Source organism: Gadus chalcogrammus, chromosome 19 (genome assembly GCF_026213295.1).
Source record: "Gadus chalcogrammus isolate NIFS_2021 chromosome 19, NIFS_Gcha_1.0, whole genome shotgun sequence".
Classification (NCBI taxonomy): Eukaryota; Metazoa; Chordata; class Actinopteri; order Gadiformes; family Gadidae; genus Gadus; species Gadus chalcogrammus.
Window position 1 is genome coordinate 9,642,968 of NC_079430.1, and position 25,000 is coordinate 9,667,967.

The following is a 25,000-nucleotide window of genomic DNA, read 5'->3' on the forward strand; positions in this document are numbered from 1 at the left end:
ATTTTCGTTTTTAAAGTGATGCCAACCGATATGCCCTGCCCGAACTCCAGTCCCATAGTATGTTAAGTGTTTAGGAATATTCAGTTGTTGTTGTTGATGAAATCACCAAAGAGTAGTGCTCTCTGGTCCAGGGCATGAATGTTAATGCCCGTACAGAAAATGGCAAAAGGGCTTTTGTGTATTCTGCAACCAAGGCATGTAATACGTTGCAGGAAAAGTTCAAACTGAACAAATGTATTCCATTAAATGCTTTTAGAACCAAAATGAAAGAATCAGAGGCAGCTTCTTAAATTCTCTAATTTCAGAGGTTACGAGTTCCCTATGCTGACTTCTAGTTCTTCTTGAATGTGGTCTTCTGTCGCTTGCTGTGTGTAATGTCTGCTTTGTATGCTGCTGCCTCTCTTGGCCCGATCTCCCTTGAAAAATAGATTTTTAATCTCAATGGGACTTTCCTTGTTCAATAAAATTGTAATAAATAAAAAATGAAGGCCCTGTCATCCAAGGCTGTTGTGATGGCATGTATGAGAGGTTTTATTCGGTTCACGGGACCAACATTATGAATAGCTTCTTAGCATCAATAGATGAAGAGTCATTCATAATGATCAAACTGTTATTACCGAGAAATGTTTTCCCCTAGAGCTTTCTTGGAAAGCATCAGGAGAAAGTGTTACCCTAATTGCGAGCTGTTCGGTAATGATACATTCTTACACTCTCGGCACTCCATGGTGGCTTTTAATGTCTCACTCCAAACAAAACGCAAAACAGGAGAAAAAGAGAACAGGGCCTCCAGCATTCGGGGAGATTTTACCTGAAATGCTGTCAATTTATTTCAACACAAAGCCAAATTAAGGTGAGGATTTAATGAAATAAACTAGGGCTGCAGGATATATCGGCTATGTACGATATATCGATATAATTTCCAAGGGGATACAAGATTTGACAATATCGTTTATATCGATAAGCGTTAAAATGGTCAGTTTCCCGCTCAAGCGTCTACAGCGCTTGCCTTGGAGACTGTGAGCGCGACCCCTCCCCCTCTCACTCTGTCTTTCCGAACGTGCCGTGTGCAAAGACGCCTCATTCCCGCCCCCGCCGCCCCCTCACAACACAACAAGCATGGATGATACCCGTAAAGAAAACGAGACGGCGGCGGGAGACGAAATTGTTTCAAAGAGGAGAAACAACGGCTCTATAATGTGGAAATAGTTTGGGTTTAAAAAAAACAGATGAGCAGCAGCTGCAGGTCAACTGTAGAGTGTAGCAAAACCGTTGCGACTAAAAGTGGAAGCACGACAAATCTGTTCCACCATTTACAGCAGCGGCACAAAGTGCAGTATGAGGAATGCGTAAAACTCCGTGGCTGTGCTGCTGCATCACCGGCCGCGACAGCTTCTTCTGCCCCGAAACCAGGGCCGGCGATCGGCAAATGTGTTGGGGGCGCCCTCTGGTGACGCTCTTAATTAATTAATTAAAATATACGAAACAAGCGAAATGAAACCAAACATGTTCCCAAATGGAACGGAGAAGGGAGGGGGCGGGGGATTAAAGTTACGGCGCACTGAAACCCTCACCGTAGTACGCAGGACAATGCGACGAAGCCAATGCTCTTAATGGTAGCTAATGTGTGTAACCTACAGCTTTATATTGTTTTGCATAGGTGATTATTTTGTGAAGAAGGTGAAAAACATCCCTTTTTTTTTTTTACATGTTCATTGAATTCTGTTGAAAATAACGATACAAAATCACATGTTGCAGTCATATGGACCTATGTTTTAATATAAGTGCTTGCAACATCTCACATGTGGTTTTTGACTTGCATAAAACATCTAACCCACTCTATAGAAAATATCGAGATATATATCGTATATCGCCATTCAGCCAAAAAATATCGGGATATCATATTTTGCCCATATCGTGCAGCCCTAAAATAAACCTTATTCCCCATTATCTGTTACTTTAGATTCCCATGACGTATGACCGAGAAAGAGGCTACTGTCCACTGGTGAAGTGAATGTAGCTTTAATGGCATTCATAAAAACATGACTGGTTGAAGTATTCATCATTGTGCAATTGTTATTAGCAAAGAATATATATTTATTTATATGTATTAAAATTGGACTAGTGCTTTTTGTGTTTCTCGCTTTAGTGATTGCAAGTATTTTTATTTTTATTTTCCTGAACGATTGTGTGTTGAACTTTGGCTACAGATTATCAGAGACAAGGATACACACACGGATATACAAACTCACTTGCTCACACACAAACGCAAATAACGGTAATCAGGAATAGGAAAGACAGGAAACCTGGGAGACAGACAGTAGACTGAGTCACTCCATAATTAAAGCACATTATGCACACATTGACAAAAAGGCATTGTTGTGTGTGTCTGAATACACTGCGCTGTGTGTGTGCGTGTATGCGTGGTGTGTTTCTTCCCTTAGCCAGGCTCAAGGGACAGCTTCCGGCTTCCTGTCTTAACTACTTCCTGTGTGAGTGAACAATGCTCAGACTAATTCTCACCTCTCCCTGACTTAGTATTTATGATTCCCTTTCAATGTTACACAATGTACAACTTTCAATGTCAATTTGCACTGTACTTCTGACACACACCAATATCATTTAGTACAAGGGTAATAAATGGGGTAAGTACATATTAAATTGTAAATATAAAGATACCGGGATTTTCTTTATGTATCTATGCATTAATGTATTTCTATTTGTACTTATTATTTTACTTGTATTATATATTCTATTGTGATCTTATTCAACACATCTCTTCTAAATCTTCTCTTGACCTTGCAGAAGGCCAGAGTGTTCCCCACCCCGAGTGATAACCGGCCCTCGGGCCTCCCCGGAGGTCGGACCTTAGGCCTGGGGTCCCTTCCACAGCCAGCATGTTGTCGTCAACACCGAGCTCTAACTTAAGGGCCTTGCGATGTGTGCTCACGACACAGTGGAAAAGGTAATGACTGAGGGCCCCCCTCCCCACTGGGGGCTGCGTATTGTTAATTTTAGCCTTTGAGTATTCTCCCTCTCTCTCTCTCTCTCTTTCTGAGGGCTTAATGCATGGGGGCTGTCCCCCGGTGTTATAAGACAGGGTGCCAGAGGGGTGCAGACCATGGGTACACGGAAAGATGTGTTGTTGTGTGTGTGTGTGTGTGTGTGTGTGGGGGGGGGTGCAAGCACAAGTGTGAATGTGTGTGTGTGTGTGTGTGTGTGTGTGTGTGTGTGTGTGTGTGTGTGTGTGTGTGTGTGTGTGTGTGTGTGTGTGTGTGTGTGTGTGTGTGTGTGTGTGTGTGTGTGTGTGTGCGTGTGTGTGTGTGTGTCAGCGAGGGGGTGGAAAGGCATGTAATAGTGCATGAAGTGTGTTCCACAGGGAAAGTAGGGGGTGGTGGTGGTGGGGCTATGTGTTTAGGTGTCTAGGTGTGAACACAGCCTCAGTGAGCCATGGACCGTGTGTGGACCTGTCTATTACCAGGCCTGAATGTCTGCCTATATGGCAGAGCTCCATCCGTAAGCTAAATAAATACAGGGGGTGGGAGCCGGTTTATGGAAAGCGGGATAAAAAAGCCCCCCCTCCATTACCGGGAAACCATGGAGAGGGGCATGGCGGCACGCGGGGAGTGACGGAGGGAGGGAGGCGGAGTGGGGGCGGCAGCCAGGGACCTCTGGGGTAACGGGCCAGGAAGGGAGGCGGTTTATATAACGGCAGATGAAGGGTCATCAGAGGTCCTGGTTGGGCCGGCCGCAGCAAGTAAACAACCCAGGAGAAATTGGCTTCACCGCCCATCTCATAATTGGCTGACTGATGGAGAAAGGTACAGCACCCGTTCTTAGATGGGTTCCGAGAACAGAACGAGTAGTCCGAAGCACCAAATTGGTATGAAATTGATTATATTTAAAGGGTTATTAACTTGAGCCAATTGGGGGTTTCAGGTTGCCCTTGTGAACATGTTTTTTATTCAGACTTATTTTTGGAAGTCTTTTCAAAAAACCTCCCTCTCTTTAATAATTTCGAACCACCAATGAGTCTCCAACCAGGTTCTGTTGTTTAAAGGGTTCCGCTTTTGATCCCCCCTTTCACCCCAAAAAAACCTACTCCTCAAAATACGACCAAACCCATCTCTGTTTCATTTACTTGCACAACAAAATGTTCCAAAACGGCCCCTCTGCATTTGCACAGATAAATTTGATTTCGACGATGATTCGATTAAATGCTCCTATCTATTTTGGACTTGGGTTTTGTTTTTTCTTCTGTCTAAATCAGTTAACAAGGGAGTCTTTGATACGCTCTCGACAGTGTGCAAGCGCTCTTGCATCATTCCAATGTCTCTCTCTCTCTCTCTCTCTCCCTTTATAAACACAAAGCCATGGTAACATTTAAGTCGGTGTCCTTCGAGAATTCCCGCCTTTCTCCTCACAATGCACATGTTTTTCAAACCTCAAGCTCAACAAAAGAATGAAAATGCCTCAGTTTTGCCTTCTTAGGTTTCTGAAGCGTTGTGAGTCACACCTCTTTCATTAACTTTCCAGAACAATGGTGTTCTCGTCAGGACTTGCTGTGAAACTACATGAGGAGGAGAGGAAGTGGGTATGAAAGGTCTTTTAAAACGTACTGTGTTTGGGGGAAATGCAATGTGCACACTGCACACACAGCATAACACCCTGTTCACATCCTGAGGACAGCATGTATACTGCTACTACATTGCAGCACCCACTCGCTTGACATTGTGTGTGTGTGTGTGTGTGTGTGTGTGTGTGTGTGTGTGTGTGTGTGTGTGTGTGTGTGTGTGTGTGTGTGTGTGTGTGTGTGTGTGTGTGTGTGTGTGTGTGTGTGCGTGCGTGCGTGCGTGTGTCTCTCTGTGTGTCTCTGTGTGTCTGTTTGTGTGTGTAGGAGTGTGACAGATATAGATAGGTAGTGTTAAAGCATTGGCATGTGGCTATCTTTCTTTATTTATGTACGGCTACAGCACTCGGATCTCCAACTAGGGGTATTTCTCCATGTGGTAGAACACATCGTTTGCATACAGTCCAAGTACACTGTGCTCTTGTTAAAGGTCCCCCTCAATCTCTCTCTTGCCTGCCCTCCCAGGGAGAGGTACACAGCAGGACTGCTGATCCTTGTGAGATTCAAGTCACAGGTTAGCTTAGATTCATCAACCGCCCACCCACACACACACAAACAGTCAAACACACTTGCACACACAAAATGACACCCACACACACACACACACACAATGACACCCACACACACACACACACACACACACACACACACACAATGACACACATCAGTACACACAAACATAAGCACACACAGAGATACACCTATGAATGCAGAAACACACTCACAATTTTCAGGCACAATTCTCAGTGCCTGGTTTATCTCAGATGTCCTTGTAATCAAAGGCTTCGTACCATTCAAACTGGGATCTATGATTAACATATTAGGATAAACCTTTCACTATGGTCTTAAGCTCACCCCGAGGCAGCAGCAGGCTATCGTTCCTCTCTTCTCCTCTGGGACAGGACTCAGTGGTTTCTGAAAGTCCCCTTTGAGTCTGCGAGACGCATGCTCATCCTGAAGCAGTGTACATATGGCATTGCAGTTGGGACTGACCTGAGCTGAACCGAGTGCTTGTGTTTGGTTATTTGGTGTAATTGTTTGTGGCTGTGGATCCCAGTGTTATCCCAGAACACATGGCTGTCAAACAATAGCTTGTCTGATTCTGCCCCGCATGAGTTCCTGTCTTGCTCCTCTGGCGGAGCTGATTACTTCTGTCTAGGAGGTCGCGCGGAGCGTGGGTCACCCCCAGTGAAGATGCAGTCCTTCGGGCCCACAGAATACTTTACACATTAAAATATATGCAATGCATAAAAAAAAAGAAAAAACAAGCTAATTAACATTCCTCAATATTCATCCATACAGTACTCCTCTTTTCATTCTTAAAACTAATTAAATGTAGGCAATAGACATGCATATATATTTTGGATAACCTTTGGTTAACCCTATCCTTATGCTAACCCACACCCGATTCTAAAAAAAAATGAAAATAATAAAAATATTTATTACTGCATGAACTCATGTTAATTAGTGGTTAATTATTGTACCTCATGTTTACCGTACTCATCCCACGGCCCTTCTACGGTCCCCTTCTACGACCCACTCAAAGGTTCGTGACCCACAGTTTGAAAACCCCCAGGTTGAACTCATCAGTAGGGATGCTGGCTGCATCGTTATGCTGATGAAACGCAGCTGTGCACAAGCCTTTCAGTTGGCACCTGGCCACCTTCCTCGAGGAGTATGAACATGATGGAGCCCGGTTCCTGCCTGACTTACAACAGCAGACCAACAGATGCTGTGGTGGTGTTGTTGTTGGGGCTCCAAACCTGGGCTCCTCTGTCTCAACTTCAAGGCCAGGCCCTGCTTTTTTGTTTCTTATCTAGGGCTCTCGTCTGCGTGTAGAGATCAAGAGCCACTTAAAATTTGTCTTTCGTCGACCACGGCGTGAAAACTGAGCGCGGTGTGAGTTTGGCAATCCAAAAAAGATCTCTCTAAATAGCCTCTTGATGTGTTGAACTGTTCTGACAATTCACACATGCTTCTTAAGAATCTGCAGCAGTTAGAATTAGTTTGAGTTTGAATTATAATATCATTTTTAATATACAAGTAGTATTCTTAGCATAAGTAGTAGTAGAAACAGCAGTAATAGTAGTAGTAGTGGTATCTTATATTCATACTCTCTGTAGTATAGTTAACGTTTAAAATTTTCCAACAGTTAGCGGGCTGCTTGCGTTTCCAATTGGCTGCGCCTATGTAAAAGAAGCTAGCTCTCGCTGTTGTTGAATGACTCATTGAAGACACTGCTATGGCAACCGCCTCCATACACAACATGAAGAGTAACGCGCGCGCCACGTAAACATGAAACAACTGGCTTCTGGACTGTGTCTGGCCATGTCTGGACGTCAGTGCGATGCTCTGTTGTGTTAGTCTTGCTATGGACACCATGTGAAGCGCCGAGCCAGCCCATAATACTCACTGATGCTGTAAAGGTTGGCGGAGAGCATGGTCTCCCTGCATGAAGACATTTCTATGCATTGGCAAATGCAAAATGATCTTATGGTTTCTGTAGACTTGTGTGGATTGAAACATTGACCCATCTTTTAAATGAAGTATTTCGTCATTGAGCTGTAATGGCATGCATAGATTAGATGTGATACAAGCACCATTTAAAGTTAGTTAAAGTTGTATTATCAGCCATATCTACTTATTTCCCAATTTTTTTCCACAAATCCTTCCAGAGGTTGTTTCATGATTTGATTTACTAATGTCACATTTTTAATTTGCACTCAAGACGGCAAATGCATGCATCCTTATTTTTCTTGGTCTTGCACTTTAGCAAGCGGCAATAGAGCCAAATGGAAAACCTTTCAGCATTTATCATATGAATTAGACGTCTGTCATTCTGTGTTTGAAAAACACCATAACAAAGGTCCCTCCTTCACTCCTACGCAACACCTCGGCTGCTCTCGCACCGAGACTCACTATGTTCCCAGCGTTGGCTTTTCCCAGCTCCGACGCATTAACCTCGCTGGCCAACGGCGACTTTTACCGGCAGCAATTATTATACGGAGGGTGAGTCAACGTTAGGCTGGTGTCGGCACTACGACAACGTCAGGACGCTGAGAACCAAACGCAGGGCTTGTTCTAGTTCAGCTCTTTAATTGTCCGATGCACAGAACAACACAGAGTCAGAGTTGGCATTGACGTTCTTCCCCGGCAAGTACCTCTTTAGGGCATAAATAGGTCATAATAACCCCAACGAAAACAGCAACTTTAAAGGCCAACGAAAAGGTCCCAACTTTAACTATTGGGGCCTTCTGCAATCATTATTTGATAATGATGATAGCAATTATTAAATGTTCTGTTCAGCGGACATGATGAATGTGCTGCTATTGGTCCTATTTTTCAGCGCACGTTTGAGTGGAAAAAATGAGAGAAAATGCGTCAAAATGGCTGATAATACAGCTTTTATTAACTTTTAATCATAGTCCATAAATACTTGGTTCATGCAATGTTGACAAAGTGTGTGTTTGTTTGTATGAATCATTATGACTTTGTGTGTGTGTGTGTGTGTGTGTGTGTGCGTGTGCGTGTGCGTGTGCGTGTGTGTTTGTGGCTGCGCTTGCGTCTGTTTGTGTGTGTGTGTATATCTGTTTGTATGTTAACATTTGCATGTGTATGTCTGTGCGGGTGCGTCTGTCTACACCACTGAGTGTTTGCGTGAGCATCATAGTTCATATCCCTAATAACATGTTGTCTAGACTAGTCGGGCCGGCATAATAAATAGAGCGGGAACAGCAGCGGAGGAGGGTCTGGGGCTGACAGTGGTGGAAAGGGAATCAACTGGCCTCAAATGGGTTCCTCAGAAATGTGTTGAGTAGACACATGTCTGTCGTAGTGTCGCGCCAAACGGCTCCCCACAAGCCACCGATAGTTTACATCGCTATACCCCAATCAGTGTTACATAACCGTTCTGACTGGATTTGGGTAGTTGTGTTAGCAAGTTGGAATTGTGAATGTCTAGCATTTGGTGTCGTACAATTTGACTACACCTAATTTGACTAACAATACTGTATGGGCCCAGTTGGAATAGTGGGAATGTTGATGCCATGTTGATCTCGACAGGCCCACGATGTGCATGTGTGTTTGTGTGTGTGTGTGTGTGTGTGTGTGTGTGTGTGTGTGTGTGTGTGTGTGTGTGTGTGGGTGTGTGTGTGTGTGTGTGTGTGTGTGTGTGTGTGTGGTTGTGTGTGTGTGTGTGTGTGTGTGCACATGTGCATGTGCGTGTATGTGTCTGCAGGAATGCATCACTTTATGTGTATGTGTGTCATTTTTATATTTCCTCACTATGCTTCTGAGGCTTCATAATATCGTGTCATATAACACATGATGGCTGCAGCATGCTTAAAGAGCTAATGTGCTTAGCAGACCGTGAGTGGATTCACATTAAACTGTGAGGCAGTGCTGCCACAGCGTATTTCTGTTTATCAGGACCCCTTACACTAGCCTTTTGGCACCTGAATTAATATGGCCAAAATTTCCCTACCAGAGACAAATCCTTTCCAGAATAAGTGGACGGGTTCTAATGTCATGTTGCTTTGTTTGTCTGTCATAGTATCATAGATACGTGTAATGATATAATGTAGGTTATGTAAGTTACAATCTGATTTGTATCATTTATAGGTTATGGGAGTGTGTGTGGATGATGGCTTCTTAAACCAGCCATCATCCACACACACTCCCACGTAGGTCTTGTTACTTTTCTGCACAAGATTCACGAACACACTCGCACACACAAACACAAAACACATCTATCTATTTCAGCTTGGTAGCGTGAATGAATGAGTTCACACGATTTCCATTGACGGGAGAGAGCTTGTGTTTCAGGGGAATGTTTGGTCCATCTGAGACTATTTCCCTATCCATAAACAAACAAAAACATTTTCCCGTTCAAACACTTCCGTGAAAACAGCTTCTTGAATGTTACCGGACATCGGCGTAAATGTCTGGACGAGACTAATGGAGTAAATATTTACTCGCTCTGTTTAGATGTATTAACTGGTTTGGATGGTCGTGTCCAACCGAATTGATAACCCTCCTCCCTGTCTGGGCCCGACCGCCACAGTCCAACTGGACATATCACCTTCATTATAATTGGTGGGCATTTTATCCCCGACCTCGGCCTTGTCCAAAACAACAGCATGCTACTGCAAAAACCAACACTTGTTCTCATTTGTGTATGCTTATCACAGACAAATCGCTGTCTGCATTCTCTGGGCACTCAGCCAAACACAAGAGACATTCATTCTGTGTAACTAGTGAAGAAGCTGATAGGAGGCAGTTTTTTTTGTTCAAACATTGCTCACAGCGAGTCATCCTCAATGCCATTAAACTTTCATTAAGTCAGCCGTTTTTTCAGTGTCCTATCGGTGTAGATTGATCCCTGTGCTCGATTACAGTGTTGACCACCGTGGGCGAGAGAAGAACATTGCTATCGAGGGAAGAATTGCCATGAGGGCTAATCTGGACGGATTTCAGTGGAGAAAACCCTAGCGAGTACATGCCCCCCGGTGCACCAACATGAGAGTAAACATATAAAATCAGTTATAAATAGTTGTGGCAACAGTTCAAGGCCTGTTAGGCATACACCTTTCTGACCTATAACTGGCCAATCTGTACCTTTACTAATATAAACCGTGTATACAGACATATATTGTCTATTACTACACAGTTTGACTCAATTTGAGACAAATTAGATATGAACTGAATGGGCAATGGCATTTACATAACAGGTTTATGGAAAAGTACTGGGTCTTTTCTACATCCTAACCTCAGTTTTCATGCAGTCATCTATTTCAGCAGTGAGGTGTCTTCCGCTTTCCTTTTGGGGAGTAGGTACACAGACTGGGCAGTCCTGAATGTCCTGCATTAATGCACACTTCAACCCTGAACCTTACACCCTACACACACACACAAATACATTGGGCTGTGAAATACAAAGGTACCGTCCATAGAAAATGCCCTGTGAAGCACTTGAAAAGCTAAGGCAACGTAATTCAAATAAAACTATTTTTGTTGTGTAATATCGTCTTTTGTGTGTGTCTTATTAGTAACACTGCCATGAGCGTGTTGCTGTAATCAAAACATGCCTGTATTATAAATTCATTTAAGAATGCGATCGCCCACGCTCGCTACGCACACTGCGGTTTACGCCGGGTCTTTGTGGTGAATTCATTACAGGAAGGTTCTTAGCCGTTAAAAATACCCCAAACAAAGTACCTTCCTAAGACACCTGGGAATGACAACAAATATTTACTCTGATTAAAGAGTCAACAATTTATTCCACCTGCGGTGATTCACAGATGAGACATACACTCTGTGGATATAACTCTCTCAACATAGACCCACGGGGACACTTAACACAATGTACTGTGTGGAAAGCAAGGCTATGTAAATGAGGCATACCAATTACAGACCTCATCTGGGTAGAAAAGTGAGAAATATGTGAGTTTCATTTCTTGGAACTTTGAATTTAATGATATTTGCAATAATTATTTTGTATCCTGTTATTGTTCCATTAACCTGCCTCTGGAAACGACAGAATGCTATCATCTCAATCCTCTATATAGAACACAGACGCATTTCAATTTAGTTTTTGTTTGCATAGATGTATATATGTATATATAAGTGTGTAATTTTGATAAAATCTTCATCGTTTCAGTATATAAAGTCTAAACATACTACTTTATTACTGTACCTGGACCTTGTGCAACCTTGCACTATCTGGCTTGATGCTAAATTAATTTAATTGTGTGTTGTGTGGGCAATGAATATAAATATAAAGGTCACATTGAAAAATCACATCCAATCTAATCTTGTCTGCTAGGTATTTGTTCTACAAATATACTCTACTGTACGTGAAGAAAGACAGAAGGACAGATTGACATAATATATATATATATATATAAACATATTCATATATTCACTATATAGGCAGATACATATAGACAGGCAGACAAGAAGAGCAACAACAAAAATGATAGTGTATCATCCCACTAAAAACGTTGCAGCCATCACGAGAATCATCATCATTTCTTGCCATTTACTTTATTGTACACAGAACTGTCACAACAACACTGCCCGATGGCTATAAAAAGATTGCTGTGTGCGTCTGTTTCCTCTCATCCTGTGCTGTCCACATCTGCATCTCTTTAGACAAACATATTGTCAGTGTGTGTCCTCTTTTGGCATCGGTGGACAAGGCACGGTCAGGGTTCCAGCAAAAGAGCACTCGACACAAGGCCCACTTCAAGAGCCAGCCCACGAGGGGATGAGGGGAAAGGACTTTAATTACATACATTCATTGTTTCCTAGGACGCCCTTTCTTCCAAAAATATATATGCACGACTTATTTTGGATTTACGATAGGTAATGTCATTTTGACTCCGGGAGGGCTACTCTGTTCGGGTCCCTGACTCTTGGGGAAGTGTTGTTTTTTTGTGTGTGATTTTGTGGCTTGGCATGCATTGTGTTGTGTAGCCAGCAGTGATTGTGTAGCTCTAGGCTGTTTGTGTAATCTGAGAAGTCATTGACCTCGAAGCATTGCAGGGGCCTTGGTACATACCATGGTCTTTTTATGAGCTGTGTACAATTGTGAATGGGTATATAATATGTCAAATATTTGACCGCCCTGGGCCTGAACTAGGGTGACCAGATTTGAGTTTGTGAAAAAGAGGACACTTCGTCGCGGGGGGGGGGGGGGGGGGGGGCGAAAACATGGGTATTTTTTCTTTAGTTCGTCCGTGAACTTACATTTACGTTTAGACATGGCTGCAGATAGTGGCGATCCTAGGTCCAATTGCGCCCCGGGCAAGATTGTTGACGGGGGGGGGGGGGGGGGGGGGGGGGGGGGGGGGGGGTTTGTATCGTGAGCCTACGTACTTCAGTGGGGGTTTCATTCCGTCTATACACGGCACCTTCTCAACGAGCACATGAGATCGGTCGCCCAATGACAGACTCTCTCTACAGTCAGCTCGCGCAAGAAGGTGGAACGTAAGGGAGATACCATTTACAGAACTTGGAAGGCCGTAATAACCATAGACATATACAATGGTAATAACTAGTAGGTTATGTGAAAGACCCAGAAACACAAATATGCGACGAGGCAAAAAAAATAAAAAGATAATAATAACAATAATATATATATATTTTTTTTTTGGCGACGAGGCAAAATACCGGACGTTTTTGGAATCCCTGCCGGACGCATTTTTTAGGTCTCGAAAAGAGGACATGTCCGGGAAAAAGAGGACGTCTGGTCACCCTACCTGAACCATGTATATATATAAATCAGATCTGACAATAATAGTTGTGGGAGCAGTAGAAGCAGCAGTATAAGTATTTAAAGTATTCACAGTAGCAGTAGTAATAGTAGTTTGCAGTCCATTAAATCAGTAAAGTTCCGCTGACTCGTTACCCTTTTCACCAGTTTAAAAAAATCTCAAGTTTAAGACAACATACACACACACACACACGCACACACAGACACACACACAATTATCTATACCACAGAGAATGACTAATACACATAATTACACACACGCACGGACAAATACAAACAGACACACACATTCACACACACAAACAATTACACACACGCACTATCAGAGGAGAGAAGCGGGGGGAGGGGTGGAGGGTGGATGGACTGGTGAAGGTGGAGCTTGAGGTGATGAAGATCTTTTGGGAATCATGGAAGCTAGGGCCCCTGAGAAGAAGGGGGGCCTGACGCCAATAGGTAGTAAAATCCCCATTTAATCTGCCAAGACCAATACACGCCACAGCACCGTCTACACAGCATTCCTTCCTCTGCTCTCTCTCTCACACACACACACACACACACACACACACACACACACACACACACACACACACACACACACACACACACACACACACACACACACACGTACACACACACACACACACACACACACACACACACACACACACACACACACACACACACACACACACACACACATACACACACACATACACACACATACACACACTACCTTTTAAGGCTACCTAGTGCAACTGACTGATTGTTGGGCCTGCTGGAATAAAACGAATACAAGCTATGATGAAGAGCAGCACATTTATGATCTGTTTCTGGTCTCTTTAGCGGTTGATAGGTGGTGACTGCGGGCTGCAGTAAACACTCTGAGTCATCTAATTAAATACCCTCGCCTGTCATCTCTTTAGTTGATGATGTCACACACACACACTTAATCTTAACGATGGTTAAATGAGTGAAGGTGACTGTGTGTGTCAAGGTGTCCTTTTGCAGGTTGTATGACCAACATGTTTGTTATTGTTGTTCTGTGTACGTGTTTGACTTAAAGCCAAAAGGTCCTTGGCTTAAACCAAATGGATCTCTACAGTCTAATGTACCGTTTCACTGTGTATCAGATAGCCTTATCCCTAACCCGTCCTTCATCATGTTTCTAAAGAAAGTAACTGGACGTGGCTTTGGATAGAAACAGCCTGCTAAATGAGCGAATGCTAAATGGTGTGCGCTCAGCAAACGTGGCTGAGCTAATATTTCACTTGGCCTAATGGTCTCTCTTGACAGGTGAATTGAGTGGTGCGAGGCGAGGAGCCCTTACATCAAGTGTGGAGGGGGTTTTATGGCTCTACTGAGGAGAGGCAACAGAGGGCGCTCCCTGGCTCCCTCTAGTGGTCATTTCCTCTATTTGTAAATTTGTATATCTAACTTTCTTTGAAATGAATGACGTTCCCTCAAAGTAAATTGTTGCACCTGAAATTTTTATGTTATATAAATATATATATATAGACAATTTTGTAATTAAAACGCTTAAAATAGGCATAATGCAACAGTTATTTTCTTATTTTCAACATTTTCAGTAGCAACTACAGCTAGAGGGATATCTGTACTAGAGACAGACATGAGCAAGAGATGGGCATAGCTCGTTCTGGGGGGACACTGTAGTCATGCGGCCCTATCCGCTGATGGCTAACGTGATCCAATCAAACGCTGCACTGACGGGCGGTCGATTTAGGACCTTCCATCTCAAACTGCTCTGTCATTCCTGACAGAGCATTGTTTACGGAATCATAACCATTATTCCAGTAGTTGGTTTTAAACAGGCTAAACTACAATTCTAAGTCATTCACATATCTGGTATATCACGGTAATAAAAACGTCCAATACAATCTCAGTTCATAGATAATAACCAACATTTGATTTTCCAAATCATGCCAAGCTTATTCCTCAAGTGCACTTCCTCACTTGACCACGAGGTGTCCCCACACAAAGGGAAAACGTCTATACTGAGCTGATCTAGATGCAATCACCTGACTTTTAAGTTAGGCACGTGCGTGGCCAAACATAGAACACACACACTATATACACAATATACACAACTGTTTCTGTGAATTTCCCCCAATGGTTTGCTTCAGTTTTGAGTCATCTAAAATGGTGACCCTTGCGTTCTGACCATTCTGTAGCTGTGTGTGAGCGAATCCTCCCTGAGGTGGATTTAATGACGGCCATATTGATCGACATTCAATCGCGCTGCTAACTGCATCCTTAAGCGATGCTAAGCAGCTTACTGGTGATTTGAGACCTTTGAGTTGTTTTTTTTCCCCTTGTCTTCCTGGAAGACGATAAATCTGTTATTGAAACATCAGATCCCACGGCCGACAACATCAGTGTGGTGAACGTGTCTTGGATCTCAGGGGGGGGGGAACAAGCCCGGCTTTGTTGATTAAATAACTGGTGTTAAGAGTTCGATATTCCTCAGAAGAGGCTTCGCATGTGACCGGTGTGGCCGCCAAGTCATGAGTTTTCATGTGATGGCTAAAAAAAGAGCAGCGGGGACCGATATAGACATGGTCACCGTGCATGTGCAAGCGTGCATGTGTGTGTGCATGGCATGCGTCTGTGTGAGTGTGTGTGCGTGTCCAACTATTTCCAGCATTTGCTCAGCCATTAGAGGTTTCTCCTAACTGGATTTAACTAACATCGTGAACTCTTTTACCAGGGGGTCTAATAAAATCATAGACAAAAATTGACATTTGCAAATAATATCAGACTCATGTGGTTTGTTTGGTCTTTTTTTTAGTGTGTTTTGAACGCCTGACAAACTAACGCATACTTTTCTTTAACTTTACATTAGAATGCATTTAGGTGAAATGTACTTCAATATAATTTGTACTTAAAATAACTAACTATTATCCACTAAAACCTTGTCCTTCTGATTCCTATGTCTACTCCCCACTTGGTTGTTTTTTGTTAGAAACTAGGTCGTTAAGCAATTTACTCTAATTATGATTGTATTCTTTGATTGTACGACTCACTTGTAAGTAACTTATCAAAAAACGTTGATACAATTATAAATCTTAAATGTTGTGTGTGTGTGTGTGTGTGTGTGTGTGTGTGTGTGTGTGTGTGTGTGTGTGTGTGTGTGTGTGTGTGTGTGTGTGTGTGTGTGCCAGAGTTATAAATGAACAGGGGCTTTGGGGAACAGGGGCTAAAAAAACTGTAATTAGCCTTAAATTTGTGATGATGGGGATCTTAAATGCCATAATAAAACATAGATCCCTTCTGTATTCCACTCAGTATGTAATCGGTTAAATGTTTAATGGTGCTTGTGAATTTATCTAAACACAATATGACCAAATAAGAGGGTCACTGGAGTCATTGAACTCTAGTTTTTCATGTTACCTAGAATAACCAAGGTGTATCCCATCCTTTAATTCAATTAGCCTGTCAACTATCTATACCCCCCCCCCCCCATCCCCCCTGTACCAATCGCACAGGCATGCGTTGCCTACCCCACCACCAACCCCACCCCCACCCCCACCCCCACCAACACACGGCCGCGCTTACCTTGCGGCCGGAGAAGAGCATGCACAGCTGGTGCATGGAGCCCCCGTTCTTGGTCAGGGTCTTGGGCGACGGCAGGGTCCAGCCGCCGCCCTTGTGGTGGCCCCCGCCGTCGCCGCCGCCGCCGCCGCCCTCCAGGCAGTGGATGGCGTTGTTGGAGTTGAAGCAGGTGGTGCGCGGCTCCTGCAGGAGGCTGCCCTCGCTGTGGGTGCGTCGGCGCAGGGAGTTCTGCACGCTCAGCCGGCACGCGCCGCCGCCGCCGCCCGCGCCGTGCTTCTCGCAGGTGGAGGAGGTGGCCTCCACCATGCTGCGCCGCTTGCTGTCGCTGCGCTGGAGGCAGGTGTCGTCGCTGTCGTCCTCCTCCTCCTCCTCCTCCTCCTCGTCTTCGGAGTCTTCGTCCTCATCTTCCTCTTCGTCCTCGTCGTCTTCGTCCTCGCCCTCCTCCTCCTCGCCCTCGACGCTGCACGGGGAGGAGAGGGCGTCGGCGCTGAAGGTGCGGTCCAGCCGGAGCTCGGGGATGACGAAGGAGGAGGAGGAGGAGGGAGGTGCGGTGGCGTCCGGCGGCTCGGAGGCGGTCTCCTCCTCCCCCTCCTCCTCCTCACCGGCGTTCTCGTTCGGGGCCGGCTCCTCCCCTTCTCCCGCCTCCCCCGGCGATCTCTCGCCGTCCCCTCCTTCGTCGTCGGGATCTCCTCTGATCTCCTCACTTTCAGTACTCTTCACACTTTCTCCCACCTCCCCCTCCTCCCCCTCATAGTCTCCCTCCAGTCCGCTCCTCACCTCCTCCTCCTCCGTCATCTCGCTCTTCTCCACCTTCCAGATCTCCAGCTCCGAGCTGCCCATGCTCTTGCAGTCCTCCCCCTCCGTGGAGGGCGGTGGGGTGGGGGGCACCCTGTGTCGGTCGGCGGAGCCCCCCAGCGGGGTGTAGATGTCCTCCAGGGGGGTGAGGGGCGAGGAGGTGCGGGGGCTGCCCAGGTTGTGGGGCTCCGAGGGGCTGGACGGGTACAGGCTGCTCTCCTCCCCTTCCGAGTGATGGAAGCCGGGCGGGCGGGGCATCCCCAGCTCCACCCCCATCACCCCCTCCAGGTCCGCCCCGCCCAGGACCCCTCCGCCCAGCTCACAGGGGGGGACGTCCACCTTCGGCTCCAACATCTGGGGTAGAAGAGGAAAAGCACAGGTACACAAGAGAGACGTTAGCTAGGGATTATTGTCGTAGCGGGTCAAAAATGGGAAAAATGGATTTCAAGTATCCAAAATGAGTTACAAAAAGATTGGAAGGCCTGATGTAAACAGGAAAATACATTTTCTCATAAAAGTATTTCAGTAAGAAAAGGAGTCAAGCTTTGGAAATTTTAGCATGAATTTGAGAATTCAAACTATTTCTCGGCCTTTTCCTTTTTTTCGATGTGTTTTTTTAATGTTCATCTGCGGTTTGGCTGGCTCTCTGTTTTGGAATGCGTTGCCAAGCCCAAATATACAAAACGCAATGCAACCAAACATTGTGACATTCTTTTGGTTTCGGAGAATCCTGTTGAGAACTGTGTTTTGGGAAGGGTTGTAAGTTGACATAACACACATCGGGAACAGATGGGACGGAGGTAACAGATACAGGAAGTACTTCAGCTGCAGGTACTATGAAAAGTTTCCTTTTTTTATAGCAAGTTGAAAGAGGAAACCAGGGACTTTAAAAGGGACACAGATGACACACACACATCAACTATGTAAGCTATTCAACTTGAACTGCTTACTTTCAGTCTATTCTCTCACTGGGTTTGTGAATGAGTGTCAGAGGTATTTACTTTGTTGCAAAGCATTTTCTTAAAAATGAATAGTTTGAGGTAGTTTTAGTGAACTTGAAACCATAAATACAAATTCAGATACGAATGTGGTTTGAATAAAACTAAATCATCAAACAAAAAATTAAAACAAATCAAACATTATAGTGTCTGAAAAAAATAGGTGTAGGCTAAAGCCTTTGCTTATTGAGCCTACCCTTAAGCATTATACTTGCAATACTTCAATTTATTACAAGTAAATTGAAACAATTGTAAACAATATAACTTAATAAATTAACTAATGAATGTAATAGAAACAGTAATAGTTAACAAATCTAATAAAGATAATGATAAAAAGCATTCCCAGTTCCATTCATAATCATGCATTGTCGTCTCTACCACTAAATAATAGAAAGGTGTCGATGGAGTATCGACAAGTACCAGAATTGTAAAGCAGTCTCAACAATGGTATCATTATTAATAAATATGAAGGATGTCCATCCCTACCATCGGTATCAACTAATGTAATCCATCACAAGGTTATTAAATGTATGATTGTTTGTTTGTCAGAGTGCGCGCGTGGATGTTTCTCTGTGTGAAGTGTGTGTGATTACACAACAGTTTGTGAACTTCCTGCTTGTTGCTTTGTTTTTTTCTTCTGAATATATTGCAACATCCTTGTTCAACACAATGTCCTACCATTATACAATTATCTAAAATTTAAATCCTAAGAACAAACACAGAAACAATAATAAAAATGATAATAATAATATATTATACAACACAGACTACACTGCGGATAAATTCAACCAAACGTCGTGTTGGGCACCACGGGTGAAAGATATTGATTTTCTGTGTCTCACACAACATTTGTTTATGTGCTGCGCCTTTGGAGCAGTATGTTCCACTCATCTGGACAATGGACATCACAGAAAACAACACAGCCGCCACAAGACAATTGTCTAAAACATTAATGGCCTCAGCAAACACCATCTCCAGTCTTTCCCCGCACTCAACCGACAAAAGGATGTACACTTATAGTAGCTTTCAAAGTCGACATAAAGGCTGCACACAAATATATCTTGAAAACACTCAACATGAAAGAATGCACATACAATTTAATACACTTCTACACACACACACACACACACGCACACGCACATACCAAACAAACAACGGTGCCTGCAAAGCAAGCTAAATACATTTAGCCATTTAGTGTACATGTAGGGCTTCTAAGCAATATCATATAAATGTCATTTTTTCTGTTGGGCTAGATATTCTAGAACTGTATGCATTTATATAATAATTACTATGATAACTTGGAGTCAGAGGTTGTTCAAACGTTGTTCACTAAACTCAACCCTCACTATAGAACAACAGGGAGTGTGAGTTCTTGGATCTCCAAACTATCATTTCAATATCATAGGCAAGCCAACAACATACATACAACAAAGCTCACAATCAAATTCACTCTACCTTAACCCATCTTTTCTTAGCCGTTATGAGAAAACAATAAATATAAAAAATGACACAAAGTTGGAGAAAGTGCCTTTCTGTTTCGATACACACACACCAAGCACACACACACAAACATGCGCACACACACAAACATGCGCGCACACACACACACGCACACGCACACACACACACACACACACACACACACACACACACACACACACCACACATAGACACACACACTTATGGTTTCTGACCTTTACCCACTGCCTTGCTAGTGTTCAATCTGTCAATGTTTTCAATTCGGCAAATTACTGACCACTTACTGGAAGACACTGTAATAATAAAGTACCTCTGAAGAAGACTACTATATAAATTAGTCAATTATACAGACCATTATATAACATAGACATGTATACAGATTACAACATCACATTGACACTTATAAAGACTTCAATATCATAAACTCACCGATACAGACTAAAATTTCACATTAATACTTACATAGACTACATATCATGTTCTCACTGATACGGATCACAATATCTCATAAACACTACATAATCACATTAACACTTAGAAAGACTACAATAATATCAAATAAATATTACTTCAAATACCCATTTAAACAAATCTTCTTAAACATATTCACTTCAGTGCGACGTCAAACATAAGTACTACAATACTGGTTGTACCCAAAATAGGAAGTCTTGGAGTCAATCTAAGACATGTCTATTCTATGTGTATTTGCAGCATGGAATGTCTTGTGACAGGCATGTGCTATTTTCCTGGGATGAATGCAGGAAACATGGTTTTCCTCCATTTTCTCGGTCTTAACCCTGCCATGACCTCCTCTTAAACAAACCACCATGGCAGAAATATGTCCATGTAAGAACGAACAAGAACGCAAAGAAAAACACCAAAATGATCCATGCATCAGAAGCCCTCCAATCAAACAGCACCCCAACAAGCTATTTCTTGTTCTATTGTTTTATTACATTATCTTTCATTTCTCTTTTTCTGTCTGTCTTGTGATTCTTCTTGTCAAACATTTCTTTGAACCATTCCGACCTGCATCTCTTTCAATGTTGTACCGGTGTGATGTCATTGGAATCACATGGTGTTCCTAGGGCATCTGTGCTCTAATTTTATACCCATTCACACCGCATTAAGCAGGTACATGCAACGGCCTATTTCTACCACCTTTTATGGGGTGTGCAAACGCCCCATACCCTTTCATCCCCTCTTTGCATCTCCAAGCTCTGACAGAAACGCTCCTCTCTCTCTCTCTCTCTCTCTCTCTCTCTCTCTCTCTCTCTCTCTCTCTCTCTCTCTCTCTCTCTCTCTCTCTCTGTATGCTTGGTTATGCACACACCTATTGATCAATGAAGATATGACTATGGAATAGGACTGTGGAATGGACTATGTTAGATTGATTCTATGGAACCACTTGCCCTGTCAGATACACTTGGTCACACTCACCGTCACAACACTGCTATCTACTGCGCTGGATAGCCACACAAGCATCTAAAACAAAACGCACCCACACACAAAGCCACACAAACACACATAAACACGCATGTACAGACAGTCACACTGGGCATACTGACATAAACAAACACACAAACACACAATCACCCTGACACACACAAACACAACCTTTCACACACACACACACACACACACACATACATACACGCGTCTGTTTCTTCAAGGGTTTTGGTGTCTTTGTGAATATGTGTATGTCATCTCTCTCTCTCTCTCTCTCTCTCTCTCTCTCTCTCTCTCTCTCTCTCTCTCTCTCTCTCTCTCTCTCTCTCTCTCTCTCTCTCTCTCTCTCTCTCTCTCTCTCTCTCACACACACACAAATAAATGCCTAACAACAAAAAGGATACAACAGGAACCGAACATAAAATGCATATTAGAGCAGCCATTAAACAATAAACAGCATCCTCTGCCCGAGCAAGCCGCAGAACCACCAGACATTCAATTGTACTTCCATTCGTGCTCATCATATATTCATCCTTTGCACTCCTGCCTGTAAGTCTTAATTCTCCACTTCTTTCCGTACCGGTGACGTTTGTGTACTTGTACATGCACGTACTGGTGTACTTGCGCGTGGTCTCTTGGAAACCCGCATGTGTGTTTCCGTGTGTGTGTGTATGTGTGTGTATGTGTGTGTGTGTGTGGTGTTTGATGTGTGGTATGAGCAGGTGTGCGCATGTGTGTGTGTGTGTGCAATGTGCTTATGCCGCACCTTTGAGTGGACCTCGGGTGCGCTACATCTTTACTCAACGGCTTTAGGTCATCAATGATTCAACAGCATCCCAGACGCAGCCTCCATTATGCAAGGAAAACAACGACAAAGCTAAAGGGATGGGGGGAGAGGACCATCAACCACAAAGAGAGAGAGAGAGAGAGAGAGAGAGAGAGAGAGAGAGAGAGAGAGAGCGCGTAAGGATGGATAATTAATCCCTGGAGAGAGGAAGGAGCGAATACTGTACACAGAGGTCAAGCAAGCAGGAGGGATGGAGGGCTGACGACTGGAAGATAACAGATGATAAACTGGAGAGAACAGAAGAAAGACTGGAGAGAACAGAAGAGACTGGAGAGAAAAGAAGAGACTGGAGAGAAAGAAGAGGGACTGGAGAGACAATGGCAGAAATCAGAAAGGTAGGAGACGTGAAGGAGCTGACAGGAAATGGGGTGGTGTGTGTGTGCGGGCGTGTGTGTGTGTGTGTGTGTGTGTGTGTGTGTGTGTGTGTGTGTGTGTGTGTGTGTGTGTGTGTGTGTGTCTGTGTGTGTGTGTGTGTGTGTGTGTGTGTGTCTGTGTGTGTGTGTGTATGAATGGTTGGGGGGTTAGAGGGGATGCAGGGGTGCCCTTCTCACCTAACCTCTCCTATGGGCAGAACTGCTTACCTCAGTGTAATTGACATCCCAGCTAATCACGGCTTGGTTTGACATGTAACACACACACACACACACACACACACACACAGACTAAGTGGACGTGGGGAATGGGTGGGTGACGTTGGAGGTTATGGGTAACCACTCAAACAGGAGCCGTCACCCAAGGGCAACCGATGAACTCTGCCCTTACGGTTGCCTTGGCAATAGCAGACCTAGTGCGCGCCGTCTTGAACCTAAATCACAAACACTATCCTACTCTGGACCACTGGACCATACGGAGACGCTCTCTTTCCTTCGCTCTCACCCATGCACTCGCCCAATCAATCCTACGTAACTCAATCAGTGGTGCTGGCCGAACAGAAAGCCACTGCTTCCCTCTTTGAGTCTGCTCTGCTCTCCTCTGACCTTCCTCGTCCTCTTGAGCGTGTGCGATCAAGGTGTGTGGACAGCCTGCCGACGTGATGCAACACGCCCCTTCAGACCAACCAGGAACAGAACCTAAACCTGGCCAACACAAGTCCCTCCGCGGCGGTTGATTTACTCCTGCGATGTGAGCCAAACGCCGCTCAGAGCATTTTTTTCGAGGCTTGTTTACAATCACAACTGTTATGAAGTCATTGAGTAGAGAGTGTGATTTAAGATGCAGTTTATTAAGGAGAAGGTAGGGGTGAGGGTATCTTGCTCCTGGACTACCTGCATACACCATAGCTTCTACACACTAGCCTGCCCCACGTGTTCATATTAAAGTTGAAGTTCTTACAATGTTTATTTGTTATGGAAGTTCAATTCTACCATTTGCTTCTGTAAAGGCCAACCCCACAGAAACGTTAGTTGAGGTTGTATCACTATCTCAGGGGAATTGAATTGAAACTATCTTTTTAGAGGAATTGATTTAGCGCACCGGTTTTTTTCTATTCAGCTGTGTTGGTGAGGTGAACTCCGTCCCAATGGGAGATAATCGTGATATCCAACATGACAAAGGAGGTGTATATTGAAAAGGGAGAAGCACGATTCCTACGGAAATCAAAGGGAGGAAGGGAACACAATCGGTGGGGATTTGAAAGGGCTGAGAATAGCATGTTATGCCATTTACTGACCATTCAAAGGCTGCAGCCAGAGCACCCGGAGTGCATTGGATAACAAATCACTTTGGAACATAAATCACTGCACTGATTTGTGTTCCAATGCCGTCACTGTGACTGTTGTTCCGACGTGGTGATTGGTGTTTGAATGCAGTGATTCGGGTTCCAATGAAGTGATTGGTGTTCAAACGCAGTGCTTGGTGTGCTAATGTAGTGATTGGTGTTCCAATGTCGTGATTGGGGTTTAAATGTATTGATTGGTGTCCCAATGTATTGATTGGTGTTCCAAATCATCCAAAATGAAACCTTAATTCACCAGATGTTTTTGCAAGAATCCATCCTACCATCAGTGTATAGTAACATGTTCAATCCATTTGCATTATAATAGACTGTGGGTAGGGTGTGTCCGTTTCAAGGCTGATGTTCCACCACATTACCCATCCTGATCGCTTTCTGACCCTTTCGTACAACGCTCTTCGAGTGGAAATCATTTGGAAGATTCAGGGACAATGCAGCCAGCGCCCCAATGGAAACCGATGAGGTTATTATCTTGTGATTACCGAAATCAATGGGTGACAGCATCCCAATGTGTGTGTGTGTGTGTGTGTGTGTGTGTGTGTGTGTGTGTGTGTGTGTGTGTGTGTGTGTGTGTGTGTGTGTGTGTGTGTGTGTGTGTGTGTGTGTGTGTGTGTTTACACACAATGCATCCATCTATTTACGGAAAAAAACATACATTGTCATTGATATCCTCATCTAAATGTCCTCCAAGACGGTGTGGCTGATGAACCTCTGAGTGAACTTATTACATGTACTGTCATGCACAGTCTAGACTGATAGCATAGCCTGGAGAATAAAGTAACCAAAAATGAAAGAAAAAAAAAAGCACGTCAGGCACAACCTATTGGAAGAGGGGTCACGGATAGCAGTTAATACACCGGATAACAATAAATATCTTGCGGTGCGAAGGAACAGGCGGCAAAACAGAACGGCAATATCCAAGGCTTTGGAAAAACCTACCGCAATTTATTACACATAGTCAACGTAGTCAACACATTAAAATTCAGAGAATTTTCATAATAAGAATGAAAAGCAGCCTCCGTGTATGTGATTGGGTGTGTTTGTGTGCGTGTGTTGGAGTGTGTGTGTATGTGTGTGAGTGTGTGTCCATGTATGTGTGCGCTTGCGTGCGTGTGTGTGTGCTGGGGGGGTGGGGAACCTTTATGGAAGGAGCAGAGGGCCCAAGATGAAAATGTCACTGACGTGGCTGCGACCATGTGACCAGCCAAAGACAATGTGACCACTGAAT

The 25,000-nt window shown here is 44.0% G+C and overlaps 1 protein-coding gene across 1 annotated transcript in view; it reads right to left on the minus strand.

The window, feature by feature from the left end:
- Window positions 1–25,000, minus strand: part of rgs3a (regulator of G protein signaling 3a) — an 88,725-nt gene that overhangs the window by 22,450 nt on the left and 41,275 nt on the right. The window contains 1 exon segment of the mRNA XM_056578651.1: window positions 16,476–17,621. Coding sequence (XP_056434626.1) covers window positions 16,476–17,621 — 1,146 coding nt within the window.